General features: G+C 45.7%; 1 protein-coding gene across 1 annotated transcript; it reads right to left on the bottom strand.

Moving 5' to 3' along the window:
* Positions 1 to 1,710: 1,710 nt before the first annotated feature.
* Positions 1,711 to 12,858, bottom strand: IFRD1 (interferon related developmental regulator 1). Its single transcript, XM_084268183.1, has 12 exons — positions 12,561 to 12,858; positions 10,563 to 10,667; positions 9,893 to 9,974; positions 9,336 to 9,460; positions 8,885 to 9,042; positions 7,639 to 7,689; positions 7,345 to 7,523; positions 7,133 to 7,241; positions 5,396 to 5,530; positions 4,306 to 4,434; positions 3,219 to 3,314; positions 1,711 to 2,417 (listed from the first exon to the last, which is right to left on the bottom strand). Exons 1-12 carry the CDS (start codon positions 12,604 to 12,606, stop codon positions 2,328 to 2,330), a joined length of 1,305 nt encoding a protein of 434 aa, XP_084124309.1. The 5' UTR covers positions 12,607 to 12,858; the 3' UTR covers positions 1,711 to 2,327.
* Positions 12,859 to 13,925: the final 1,067 nt, after the last annotated feature.

The following is a 13,925-nucleotide window of genomic DNA, read 5'->3' as shown; positions in this document are numbered from 1 at the left end:
GAGGATACACCTTCTGACTGGTAGTTCCTGCCCCAAGCTGACAAGCTCTGCTGCTGCCCAGCCTCAGTGGCCAGGCCAGTAATGCAGACATGAGAAGCTTGCTCCCTTTCTGCAGGGGCCTCCTGGAAGCCTTCTCTCTAAACAAGGATGTGCAAGCCAGAATAAAAAAACCCACCTCATTTCTACCCCTGTAATATTCCTAACATCACCCTAATTCTCAGTCACAGACCAGTGGGAGTTAGAAGGGACGTCTGGAGACCATCTTAAGTCCAACCCCCCCCTGCTAAAGCAGGATCACCCAGAGCAGACTGCACAGGATTCTGTCCAGGTAGGTTTTAAGTATCTCTGGAGAAGGACCCTCCACAACATCTCTGGGCAGCCTGTCCAGTGCTCTGTCACCCACAGAGTGAAGCAGCTTTTTCTCACATGCAGATGTAACTTCCCGTGTTCCAGTTTGTGCCCATTGCTCCTTGTCCTGTCACTGGGCACCACAGAAAAGACTGTCCTCTTAACACCCATCCTTCAAGTACTTAGAAATATGGCAAGACCCTCTCAGACTTCTTTTCCAGCCTAAATGGACCCAGCTCTCTCAGCCTTTCCTCATGAGAGATGTCTCAGTCCCCTCTTCATCCTCATAACCCTCCACTGGACACTCTCCCATAGTCCCGTTCTTCCTGAACTGGGGAGCCCAGAACTGGCCACAGTACTCCAGACATGGCCTCACCAGGGCAGAGCAGAAGGGGGAAATGCTGCAGAAGGCACACTGGCAGGACAAGCAGCTACCAGAAGTGCCACTTCACATAGCACAGCATACCAAAGGTGACCATCCAGAAGGCATGGGAGACCAACAGGCTTCTGGGAACAGTCTAGCTCAAAGAGCAGCACAGGGATGGGATAGGCAAACACAGGGGGACAGCTTCATCTGGCTTAAGGAGCAGAAGTTTCTTCATCATGTGACTCACTAACATCAATAGCGTCAGTTTCACCTGAAGGCCTTGTCATAGTCTTAAGTAATCAGTTTTAAGCACCAAACAAGTTCTTACATATTATTTGAGAGAAAGGGGTAAGTTAGAAGGTACAATTAGCACATATTGATTTTCTGGAATAGGCTCTGCTACAGTCTAAAAAAAAAACAAACTCCAAAACAAACCACAACCAAACACCTCCCCAACTTTCCCTTATCAGAGCAAGCAGTAGTTTTCAGGGGGTGGGGTTTTTTGGGTGTAAGGTTTACTTCCTTCACTGGTAACATGATCTACAGTTTTAAGAATGATTATGCTAACAAGCACTTTTATTTATAGATCTTTAAGTTCAGAAGCTTTAAGTTTTGGTATCTTTACTCTAGACCCCCCACCCTTAAGAGACAGCTCCTGGCTGCTGGTGCATTTCAGTCCTTTGGAGCCATTTTCAACATGACCAACACAGGGCCGTAGGACTGGCTCCTCTAAGATAAGGTACAACGGGTTTTGCAGTCCCAGAAATAGGAAGCATTTGAGCATTACCAAACTGATGACAAATGAACAGTAGGCCATTGCACAGACCTTGTGTCTTCAAGGCAAGAGTTTCATGTAGCATCTACTAGAACACTGACACTAACCCAGCCGTGAGTCTGAATGGGCAAAATAAGCAACCCCACATGCTTCAGCCTTCAGCTTTTGCCATCATCCCTGCTGTTCATTCACTGATAATCACTTTTACTCAGAAAGCAAGCAGTGAGAATCATCTTTATTCCAAAAATTAAACGTCCAATTTCCGAACATGAGAATCTTGTTTTCATTTTGCATTGAGGAGATTATTTGTTGTTCATTCCCTTGCTGTAAGTGAAGGTAACTGAACTTTCCAGATCCCTTCAGGACAAAGTCATACCCTGTACAAATTTCTTTGTCCACCAGCCACTGAAAAGTTTACAAAGTTACTAAAATAACTTAACACAAATGAGTCCATCTTTTCATATTAGCACATTCTTTCCAAAACAGTTGGTCAATGATTTAATTTGCCTTTATAAAAGTAAGGAACAAGATCTGCCACGCAGCCTTTGACTAGTTATCCACTCCATTTAACAGTCCAGTTACAATATATTCCCCTTTGGAGCAAGTTGCAACTAATGCAAGTGTTACAAGATACGCCTGCACCCCACCTTACATCAAGCTATTTACAGCGTATATGCAACTAAGCGAGGAAACATGCATTCTATTTACAATTTTATACATCCCTGTGCACAAGTGCAAACTGACTACAGAAATTAAAACAAAAAAAAAATCATTTAAAGGTTACAAATCCATTGTAAATATCAAATATTTAAAATTGAACCCCATGGAAAAGGAGATCTAAAAAAATTCCCCCACGTCTGCTCTTTTATCACGACATTTACTTCTAGCCTTTGTCCGAGCCTTGAATGCTGCAGAGTTGCATAAGTGCTACAAAAGAAAAAAAAAACAAACAAGAAAGAAAATTAATCACAGATGTTCAAAAAGCTCTTTCCTTTAGAGATTTTTTTTTTTTAAATATTAAGAAACAGTTGAAAACATTTTTTTAATTGACCTTTGAAGTAAACTGATGGACTTCTACTTATACTGATGGTATAAGTATACTATCTTAGCACCAAAGGCAGACTCACCTTAATATACACACACATATATTTAAAGGAAACTTAGTCTGTGTAAGGAAGGCTGAGCTCAGAGCAGTTCTGGAAGCAGAGTCCTGAACATCACTCAGACACAACATAGCTAAAATTTGCTCCCCAGATTAAATTCAGCGGCACCCATTCCAGAGTCTGTTTGCACACATCCTGTGTGCAAACACAACCAACAAGAAATCATCCACTGCGTGCGCTTGTTTCACTATAGAGAGTTTGGGATACTGTTGTCACACAGACCCAGTTTCCATGGTTTCCTGTACATCCCCACCCAAAAACTGAGGGCTCTCCTAAGAACTGGAGTTTCACACCTGTGGAACATGAATCTGCAACCAAGGCAACCTTCAGACCCCCAAGGAGAGTAGAAAAGCAGGAGCAGAGACACACCCAGGGGAAAAACCGAGCTCAAAGCCACATGCAAGCAAGGTTTGGTTTCATTACGGACAATATGGGGGACTGCTAGAACCAAAGTGACAAGCTCAAAATGACAGCTTCCAAAGTGCATATCTGGGATACCATTTAATTCAGGGGAAATATATTGGTGTATTAAGTAAAGAAACTACATTAGGGAGCAATAACCTACCCTTTCAAAACGGGATATCTTCATTGTCTTAAGAGTCGCAGCATCTAGCATTACTGGTGGACCAAGCTCGAACACATTCCGGAGAAAGTCATTTGACTAAAGGAGAAGCACATCAAATGATCGTCAGGGGAGAAACTGAGCAGGCTCTCTAAAGATGCCTACAGTTCAGTGTCAAGTATTCCAGCAAGAAACAGCAGCAGTATTTGACACAAATCTTTACCACTTTTGCAAGGAAGCCAGGGAACCCTTCTTCCTTCCATCAGAGTAAGAACTAACACAGCTCTCTTGAGAAGACGAAGACAGCTTCCCCCCCATGGATTTTTTTTTTTGGTCTCAGAAAATGAGATACTTGTGTTACATCCTCTACACAAGATCAGGCAGCTGCACACTGATCCAGATGGTTTTACAACACACCAAATGTAAAATATCTGGCTGTAAAAGTAGTATTTGAAAAACCTGGAGAAGCTGCTACATGCCTGGGCTCCCTCAGTCACACAGAAATGCAACTGACACTAGACTGATGATTTTAAGCCCATGATTACCATAACATTTGGGAGCAGGTACTCCCAAGCTAGAGTTCCTGCCTGTGCTGCATATCTAAGATGACTAGTAAACAAGCAGTTCCTAGAACAGAGATAAGGACTTGTCCCTTTCCTTCTGGAAGGCTGTCATCACTGCACTGCAAGTTGTTTTCATTATTTTTTACTAAAGCTTTGCATTGCTTTTTACAGCCTTGAACAGGAAGGGTGGAGGCATGCAGCTTTATAGCAGGCAGATGACAACACCACTCTGCTGAAAGAGAGTGTAGGGATTCAGGAAAAAACACCAAGCAAAGATATTCAATCTCTTTACTTGGAGAAGTCTTCTAATCAGTAACTCAGCACACCCAAGCTACAGCTGAGAAGCAGCTCACCTGGATAGTTCCAGCTCACTGCAGCTTGTTTTGTAAGGAATGCCTTTTAATCCTTCCAATGCAAAGCCCGTCATTCCCCCCGGTCAGAACAACGTGATTTTGTAACTTTGACTGAGTTAGTACAAAGACACCAGACAGGGAACAGTCCCAGCATGTGACCCAACAGTAGCTCACCTGCAAATGATACTGCATCCCCGACCCCAGAATCTCCTTGAAGGTGTCGTACGTTTGCTTTTTAACCCAGCAGTCAATGTACATGCGCTCAGGTCCAAACTTCACCATCTCTGTAGGGAAGTCGCGCTCCTAGCCAAAGTTAAAGGGCACAACAAGTGTCATTTTAATACATACAATTCCCAATACAAAAGACTGTTAAAATATAAATTAATTTATTTTCATTAGTAAATTTGGCACACCACAACCTTTGAATAATACAATATGCAAATACTGAAGATTGTTATTTGTTCATAAACTGACACACACCTGAAGTTAAATCTCACCCAGCACTTGAGGCTGACACTCTTCAAGTCAGAAAGCATTTTTGAAAAGGAACACTTAACTTTCATCTCTAAAATTACTTTAAGGATTGGATTTATCTCCAGAAAAACAGTTCTGAGTGCAGGAGTCACCTTCAGTCAGTTTGTAAGCCTCATTTAGTCACCACTTTTCAAGCCCAGTGAGCTACATTTGTGACAATGGACTGTAAGAGTGGTAGTGACTCAGATTCATCTGCAGGCAGAATCTCGAAGGTGACTTCACTTCAAAGCCTCCTCCTTACCTTCCAAGATGTTTAACTATTCTGAATGTCAAATAATATTTAGCTGGTCATAATCATCCAGCAATGTAACGACGTCAATTATCTGACAAGTAAAAAAATCTAGTTGGAGAGCTGTAAGGTAATTCATTCAAGTGACAGAAGTTTGACATGGGTCAAGTTTGGTCACTAGTTTAGAGTCCTGCTTTGTGTACTGTTCTCTTAGTCTGGACAACACAACAAATAGGACAACTCCCCCCTGCCACACCCAAACACTTCTTTTGGCTGCCAGCAAGAGGTGTAGTTTAGAAATGTATCTTACTAGTAAGTTGCTTTTTTTTTTGGCTTCTTGTGCATAGCAGTTCAAGAGATTTTAAAAGACAAGTAAGAAACCTTTTCACAGAGTTCAGGACACAAATTTGAATATTCTGTGAAGTTTTGTAACTCAACTTTCATTGAAGTGTACACCACATGGTTGTGATCCTGGCATTCAGAATAAATCAAAAGAATCACCTCAACAGCTCGTAGGACGTCTCTGAAGACAGATCGCTGCTTTCTTTTGTCTACCTTGGCTCGGTGCTTGTTTCCATCTGTAGCCAGAGCTCTTAGTTTCTCTGTTAGAAGTTCCATATCTTCATAAAAGAAATCCTGACAAAACAAAACAAAATTAATTTTCTGGCCTTTGTGTCTTTCCTTAAAAGCAGATCTCTTCATATTTGGGCATCTAGAGCTCTACCACCTGTTATTTTCAAAGAATCATAGAATTGTAGGGGTTGGTTGTTACTTAAGTGAGACAGAGATGGCAATAAATTCCTGTTGTTCCACTTGCAGCATTTAAACCAGTAAGAATGAAGTCACAGCATCCAGTTAACCATGCAGGACACTGTCAAACTCTATTCTCTGACAGCCGCATGAACAGTGTGGCTCTTTCAGTGTGCATGTATATATATATACCTGTCAATCTGTTCTGCTCCACATTTCCAGGGGACTGACTGCCTAACTGATCTGTTGAACCTGGCTGCTGCTTGAGATGACAAGTTGAGGGCACTTTCAGGTTATCAGCAGAATCCATGCTGCTGGAGATGGATCATGAGACACCATTAGATGGACAGGAAGGAATACTGAGTCATAACTCTTGTATGGGGTGGAAAATTAGACAGCAGTTGTTTTAAAGAAAATGCTTAACAGAAGGTCCACTCCAAATAAACTTTTAACATGTAACTGTTTAACAGGAAATATCTTCTCTCGAACTCAAATGGAGTTAGCTTTTCACTTTGGACTGAGTTCCAACAAAGCACAGCAGCCCTCATGGAGCTAGGAGCCATTCAGACAGCTCTCATGAACTGTGCCATGGCTAAGTAGAGACTGTTTCCTTCAAGGCCATCAAGAACAGTTCAGAAATTAGTAAGGCACACTGAAGAACGTAAAGACAGGTTTAGCAGTTTATGAAGAAGTACCGAGAAGCGTGCACCTCATCCAACTCAAAACCAAACCCCAAGGAATCTCTCCAAATTAATAATACTGCTATCTGCACAATTTGTGCAAACCCTTTCAAACCCTCCCTTAAACTGACTGACTAGGCTCCATCTGACTAAAATAGTCACAAATGCTGTGAATCCATTGGGCAGCATGAGCTATTCCTCTCAAGGAATATAAGGAGAATCACAGAATCATAGGGGTTGGAAGGGACCTCGAGAGATCATCGGATCCAACCCCCCTGCCAAAGCAGGCTCCCTAGCTCATATTGCAATGAGCTCATAATGAAAAAACAATACTGCAAATCAACACAACTTCTGCTGAAGGGTAGATTTTCAGCTGTGAGAGCACAACTGTGCAAGTTGAAAATCACTGGAACTTGTCTGCAGGAAAGTATCTAACGAGCGTTCCCACTACAGCAAACAATACTGGTTTATCCTGGAATCTCTCTGTGGAACCTTTTTTTTAAACTGGTGTTGTATGTAGATTTTAAACCTTGCTTACTACATCTCCAGTTGCTCTTAAGTACTGTTTGATGTGTTTTGTTATACTGGCTCTGTTTTGCAATATAGAAATTTGTGTTAAAAGTGACAGGTAAATTGCTGTGAATCATTGCTGTGCCCAATTAGATTGGGGCAGACTCACTACGACAAACACAACCCAGATGAATTATCTGCCACTTGTTGAGATCCAGGGTACCACGAAACACTGGTGCAATCATTTGCCTCGTCATCAACCCAAGGCAAGGAGACTTATCTGCTGACATCTACTTACAGCATCTGTTTCGCGTGCCAGTTCAAACAGCAGGGCTAGTGTTTCTCCAGCAGCTATTCTCATGTTGAGATCATCGCAAGAGAGCAAACTTGGAAGTTTATGCAAGTGCCTAAAGAGTAAGTCAGATTTCATTAAGATGTGAATATTGTTGGCACTGCTTCATGGTGTATAAAAACCCATTGCAAGTTTTGTTCTCCAAGAGAGATACTCACGTTTCAATTTTCTTCTTCACTTCATTCATTGGACAAATGGTCAACAGCAGCGTCCATGCTAAGAGAGCACTGATGTGAAGCACAGCGTTGTGGGTACTCGATACACCATTGGTGTCTCTATCCCGCTGATAGGCCTTTGTGAAGATGTTTTCCAGGCATTCCATAGTAGAGTACAGTTCCTGAACAGGGGAAAAAAAAAAAAAAAAGAAAGAGATCATGAAAGTGGCTTAGGATTCATACATTTTCATATCATCCTTTTATTCAAAGGAAGAAAATGATAATGTTTATCCTCACCGTAATGTCATCAGTGACGATGAAGCAGCAAATCCCTAAGCAGGTTGCACACTGGACACAAAAGAAAAAAAGTGTCAATATTTGACATCAATGTTACTGTTGACAAAACCTCCAAACTTTGACCTTTGAAATTTAACACCTGGATTAACAGAAACTTGTATTTAAAGCTGTAGGAGAGTAGAAGTCTTCAACAGTAACTCTGCTACTTTGTTCCTGTCTCCTCTCAGGATGATCTTACTAAATACAATACTCACAAGCCTTCACTTTCCACATTGTATTGTTTAAATATAGCTTACAAACTTCCAAAAAGCTATATGTAGCATTCCTTTCACACAGTTATTTTAAATCCCACCAGGATTCACTAGCAGAAACTACCCTGATATACAGTAATGGACATAGCACATTTATTCACAACTGTGGGTAGTATTCCCCCCCTTTCCCACTATTAGAATTAAACTGCATGAAAACTCTGGACTTCAAAAGCCTTTCTTGGAACTTTCCAACTTTCCTGCAAGGTCCTACACATCCCTTCCCTATCCCTTATTCTACTCTGTCTCCTCTTACAAAGAAGAAAAAAAAAAGTTTGGAAGTGGTGTTTGCACTACCGGTACACGACTCAAAGCTACACTTTAACCAAGAGGTCAAGAAGCAGTAAGTTAGAGAACATTCGTTAAAACACTGAAGTTTTAAAAAAATCTTGGCAAGAGCTTTAGAAGAATCTTCAGTCAGTATTTCAAGTATGCCATTGATGTATAGATGAGACTACCGGATGAAAAACTTTTGGTAGCATAAATACATCAGGTATGTAGATCCAGATCTAGATGTAATTTTATCATTTATAATGTATTTGCCTATAACATTCCTCTACTGTTAAACAAGTTAAAATTAATGCAGGAAGGATACATCAGTCAGTAGGAAAACTCTCCATTTTTATTTCTATAGGACTTCAACATCAGCCCTCAGAATTGCAGTAAGGAGACTGCAACACACTAAGACACCTGACGAAGTACTAGACAAAACAGCTCTTTAGGGGAGTTTCTAGGCTGCATAAGAGAATATCTTTCAACCGTCAGGTGGAACTTCATAAGCCAGTGAAAACTGCTATGCATCATTTAGAGCACGTGTCAGCGTTCTGAGTTCATACTCAGTAGCCTCTGAAGTAACCTTTACTTCTGGATTACACAATAGAGAGCTGGTCAAAAACCGCCCTCTGTCCCTGCCTGGCAAATAAACATTTCATACTTACAGCCTGTCTGGCCTGGATACTGGCTGTTCCATCACAGACAATTTTCTTCAGAACTGGACCAAGGGTCTTAAAAATCTCTTCACTTTCAATTCCAGACCCCATCTGCACACACAGAAGACATGCCAGTCCGGCAGCTGCACACTGTTCGTCGCTCTTACCTACAGATGAACATACTATGATGAGTAATGACCTTGTGCTTTGCTTCTTTCCTTTAAAGGTAATAGTCTGAATACTTGCAAGTGGTAATTAATGAACTAATGGACAGAAGACAATTTCAGTTGATTTTCTAGGTCCATGAAAGTCAAACATCTACATTCAAACATGGGATGCCGTTAACATAACTGAATTTTTAAGCATGTTGTAAAGTACTATAGGAGCCTCAGTCTTACTTCCTTTTAAACAATGAGCTGTTTCATATGGATTGCTTTCAACCAGCAAGTGTGTCAATTACCTTTCTTTATGCAGCGTTCAATGCTATCAGTTAGTGTCATTCTCCTTTCCATGATAAATTCATAGAGTATTTTAGAAGAAAAAGCACTTTTCAGACTTTCAAGAGCTGCTTGTCTTGTCTTTGCACTGTTAGAAGAGAGAAGGAAGACTTCTTGAAAACAGCACACACCAATTAGAGCTCAGCCTTTCTTTTCACTTTAGTTTATATTTGTTTGAGCCCAATGGAAGAGTAACCCACCGAAGCACTGTCAAGTATGAAATGCTATGTACTGCCTCCCTCCTCAAGGCCAGGGAAACTTAGGTTGGAGATAAGAGTTCACAATAGCGCACCAAGCTAGAAATAAGGTCACCCTACTTCAGGCTACTAGGAAAGGAAAGCCTGATTCTCACTTATCCAAAAACCTGATGGAGGGGGAAAGGTCTTTTCAGACTCCTAAGAAAAATGAGCCCTCCCCAGCATTAAGCAATTGTGGTTTCAGTTTGACACATATTTCCCTTAGTGTACTGGAGGAAGCCAGTACACTATGTGTGAATGCATTTCTTCAAAGCATACTATACCTCTTGTCCAATGTGAGATCGATAAATCCCTTCAATTTGTATTCTAAGTCTTCTTGAGTGGCTTCTTCATCAACTTCAGGCCCTAATACATAGGAAATAATTTAGTCCTACTGATACACATTTTATTAGTATACACAGTAGTATCCAACACGTAATATTTTCAGTACTAATAAGAAAGCAGTTTAATATAAACAGCTAGAGAATTGTTCAGTACTACAACAAGAGTGGCATGAAGCCTACTACATCAAACTGTACCTTAAAATACTTTTATAAAAATTGATCCATTCATAAATGTGCTTTTTCTCTATTTGCTTCTAACCTGTGCCAAGAATGATGTTACCTAAATTTGCTCAGACTCCTCTGTAATTCTTACCACCTCAATTACAATATATACAAGTCAATGTCTTACAGTGAACCTTAAAATTCTTAGTTGCCAAAAGCTAGCATTTTATAGCTCTAATATAAAGAACCCTAATAGTTTAATGAAAGGCTCATGAAACCTGGAGTTTATTCTTAACATACAAAAGGATAGCCACTAGATTAACAGTCTTACAGTATTTAATAGAATGTCTTTATTTTGCTACCACTACTTACAGTATGGTACTTAAAACTCTTAAGTCAACTCAGGTTTTATGTTTTTTAAAATGTGGATGTAAACAAGAGAACATACCATCCTCAGTGAAGCTCGCAGGATCACTGAAGCCACTGCAGTGGCTCATAGTTTCAATTGAAGCATCTTCATCACTAAAAGGCTGCACATTTCTGGGCTGACCACCTTAAGGGAAGATGAATACAACAGTTTGGTTACTCTTCATGTGGAAAAAGATGATCTGAACTCCAGAAGTAAAATTTAACCCTTCCAACTGACTCTCCCTGACTCAGGCAGAGAAAGTGCGTTGCCTTCCTCTGCTAGGTCCTTTATTCCCTCCTGTTCTGAAGACTTTTTTTGGCTCTGTTCTTGAAGGCCGTTTATGAATGGTGGGGAAGAGCCCACATAGTTTTCAAAGTAATGGTACAACTCCTAACTCTTACTTCCCATAACTGTGCTCTGTAGTAATTTAACTGTTAGAATGAGCTATCTAAAAATTGCCATACAATCTTTATTTTCCAATTTTGAGAGTTCAAGCCAAGATAAGCTATACATTTCAGCAAACATACGTTACCCAGTTCAATGCTGGATTTGCAGGATTAAGAGTAGTACGTGCAGCATCAGCAATGTCTAACCCTATTTTAACACTGAATTAGAAATACAAGCCAGAACATCAAAAGCTTCAACTGGGGGGGGGGGGGGAAGTCTTCCCCTCTCAGGATCAAGACAGCCTTAGTTGAGTACTATTTATTATAAGCTATTTAAGCAGGCAGTGCACCACACTTGCCAGCTTCAGGCAGGCTTCCTGATTACCGACCTCCCCCCCTTCCAAAAAACAGTTTTATCTAGACAAAAACATCCAAGTGCTTTCTAAAAAAGTTAATTTCACATCTGAGAAGTTCTGCACCTCTTGGCTGTAAATCATCTACTTGTATCATTGGCCTTGATGTTTCCTATAGCTACAAGGACAAACATTAGCCAGCGCACAGATCAACAAACTTGGAAACTCCAAGGTCTGGCACGCCCACATTGTTGCTTCTAGTGATGTCAAGCAGTGAAGTTCAAGGGGAGAAGTGGCAAGAATAACTACCAACCCTTCGCAGCCCGAAGTAAAAGAGCTGTAGGAAAACCCTGTGAATCGCTTGCTTCATAAAATACTTGAGCCTACGGACTCTGCTCACAGCTATGGCAGCCTGAAGTGAAACGTCTCACCACCCCACACAACCGCCCATCTGCCCGGGTCAGCGCCTCGGCCACACACGTTCCGGATCTACATAAAGACTGTTTGTTTTGTAACGTCCTCCTTGCGGCCAAGGGGCGTTTAAAAGGCACCGCAGCCTTTCGGAGCACAACGCGCTGCCATACAGCCACTCCAGCCGCTACGGGAGTGACAGCGGCAGCCGCCGCCCTCAGCCCTCCGCCGTCGTGCCGTGTCCCCCTCGCTTCGTGTCCCCCCTCCCCTCCCCCCGCCCCGGAAGGGCCGACGCTGGCGGCGGTACAGCAGCGCGGACACCGCAGGCTGTGCGCGCCGAGAGCGTCCTCGCCCGCACCCCGGGCGGAACGCGAGGCCGCGTCGGGCAGGAGGCCCCCGGCGGGGCAGGCGCCGGCCCAGGCCGGCCGCTGCCCTCAGGGCGCTGCTGGCCGCCGCCGGCGGCGCCAGGCACAGCCACCGCCCGCCACTCCCCGGGGCCGCCCGCGCCGCCGGGCGCATGCGCGCAAGCGGCGTGAGGTGGCGGTTTCGGGACCGGCTCCTGTCAGCCCAACGGTGGCGCCTCCCGGCCCGTTCCCGGCTCCAGCTCCGGCCCGTCCAGCGGGGAGCTCCGCGGCCTCCTCTGTCCCTCCCGCCGCTTTCCCACTAGCCCCGCAGGGAGCCGCGGCGCAGGCTGGCCAGAGCGGCCTGGCCGGCCACGGCCTCGCTCGCCGGCGAAGGCCGCCCCCGCCCCCGCCCTGGGGTGTGTGTGTGTGGAGGGCGGCAAGAGGCCACGGGAAACGCGGGGCGAACTCCACGCCCTGCCGCCCGCTCCCCCCCCCCTCCCCCCCCAGCTCCGAATCCCCGCCAGCTGTCTCGGCTGCGCTCACCGGCTCCACGCTGGTGGTTGCTCCCCCGCTTCTTAGGCTTGGGCATGGTCGCAGCGGCGCTCGGCTCGGCTCCCGCGGCCCCTCTCCGGGTCTCGGTCTCTCTGCTCCCCCCCGCCCGGGAATCAGCGACAATCAGCCGATGGAAGAGCAGGATCGCTTTTTACTCCAACGCCTCTGCGAGGCCGACTTCCCGGTCCGGGGCAGCGGAGGTGATTGGCGAAAGCAAGCGGAGGGCGAACCGGCGGCGAAGGCAGAAATCCCCGTGGAGGCCCGTGAGCGGAGTCGATGCATCTTTCTCCTCTCAGACACCTGGGGCTAAAGGCGCGGAGCGGGCGCCGGCGCCGCTTTTATAGCCCGACGGGTTGCGAGGCGGGGCCTGGCGATGAGCTGTTGCCGCGACCAATGATCGGGCGCTGCGACAGCGAGCGGGTGACTCAGTCGCGTGAGCCCGTGACGCGGCCGCGCAGCTACCCAGCGGTGGGGCTGGGACGTCATCGCCGCTTTGCGCGCCACGCCGCGGTGCACGCTGGGAGTGGCGGGCTTGGCCGTCAGCCCCTGGACGTAGGAAGGGGCGGGGAGGGAGGAGATGGGGGGGGTCGAGGTGGGCGGTGGCGGTGGCCTGAGCTGACCCACCCCGCTGGCTCCGGGCCGCTGCCTTCGGTCGGCGGCGGGGCCCGGCGCCGTGGCGCGGTGCCGCTCCTGCAGAGCCGGGGGGCGAGCGAAAGGCAGGGGGCTGGCCGCGTCCCCGCCCTGCCTCCCCTCACCGGCGGGGCCTCCTCGGGGCGCCTGGAACACCGCGCTGCCCCCGGGCCGGATGGCGGAGTGCCCGGGCTCCGTAGCGTTGAGCCCGCCGCTGCTCCCGCGGGTGGGAGCGGGGACGGCGGCGCCGAGCAGAGGGGGCGCCTGAGGTCGGGAAGGGCGAGGAGACATCTCGGGCGGCCCGTCCGGGCCAGAGCCGTCAGCAGTAGCGCCGTGTTCGTGGCTGGCAGCAGGAAATGTTCCCTCGGCCTTGTCGTACGGAGTGTTGCCGGTGTACGGGGGCGTCTGCGGCGCTGGTCGCAGTGCGCGGCTCGGGGGAAGTGCCGGAAGGGTTCGACTGCCTGTGATTTAGAAACGGTCAGATGCGGGACAGGCAGATTGCTGCTTCATTAAATGTTCTCTTCCACACGCAAACCCGGGTTTTATTCTCACAGATTAGTCAGTTACACCTTCCAGTTTGGAGCCCTGTACTTCCTATGGTTTTATTTTTAATCGAGATACTTTACGTCTTGCCAGAGGAATTGGAGAGCGTTCCTATCCACCAAGCCCAGATTGTACTTACCTGCCACAAAGAGGGAATGTTTGTGAAATCTCACTGATGGGCCC

Source organism: Gallinula chloropus, assembly GCF_964237585.1.
Source record: "Gallinula chloropus genome assembly, chromosome: 1".
NCBI lineage: Eukaryota > Metazoa > Chordata > Aves > Gruiformes > Rallidae > Gallinula > Gallinula chloropus.
Note: the sequence above shows the minus strand (reverse complement) of the source record. Positions and strands in the feature narration are given on the sequence as shown.

What these genes read in the sequence shown, in the direction of transcription:
- IFRD1 (XM_084268183.1), bottom strand. Translation starts at nt 12,606, where the DNA reads ATGCCCAAGCCTAAGAAGCGGGGGAGCAACCACCAGCGTGGAGCCG. An exon ending in ACGTCCTACGAGCTGTTGAG is followed by an intron (nt 4,435 to 5,395) that starts GTGATTCTTTTG and finishes AACTTTGGCTAG; the next exon opens with GAGCGCGACTTCCCTACAGA. An exon ending in AGATATCCCGTTTTGAAAGG is followed by an intron (nt 2,418 to 3,218) that starts GTAGGTTATTGC and finishes TTTCTTTTGTAG; the next exon opens with CACTTATGCAACTCTGCAGC.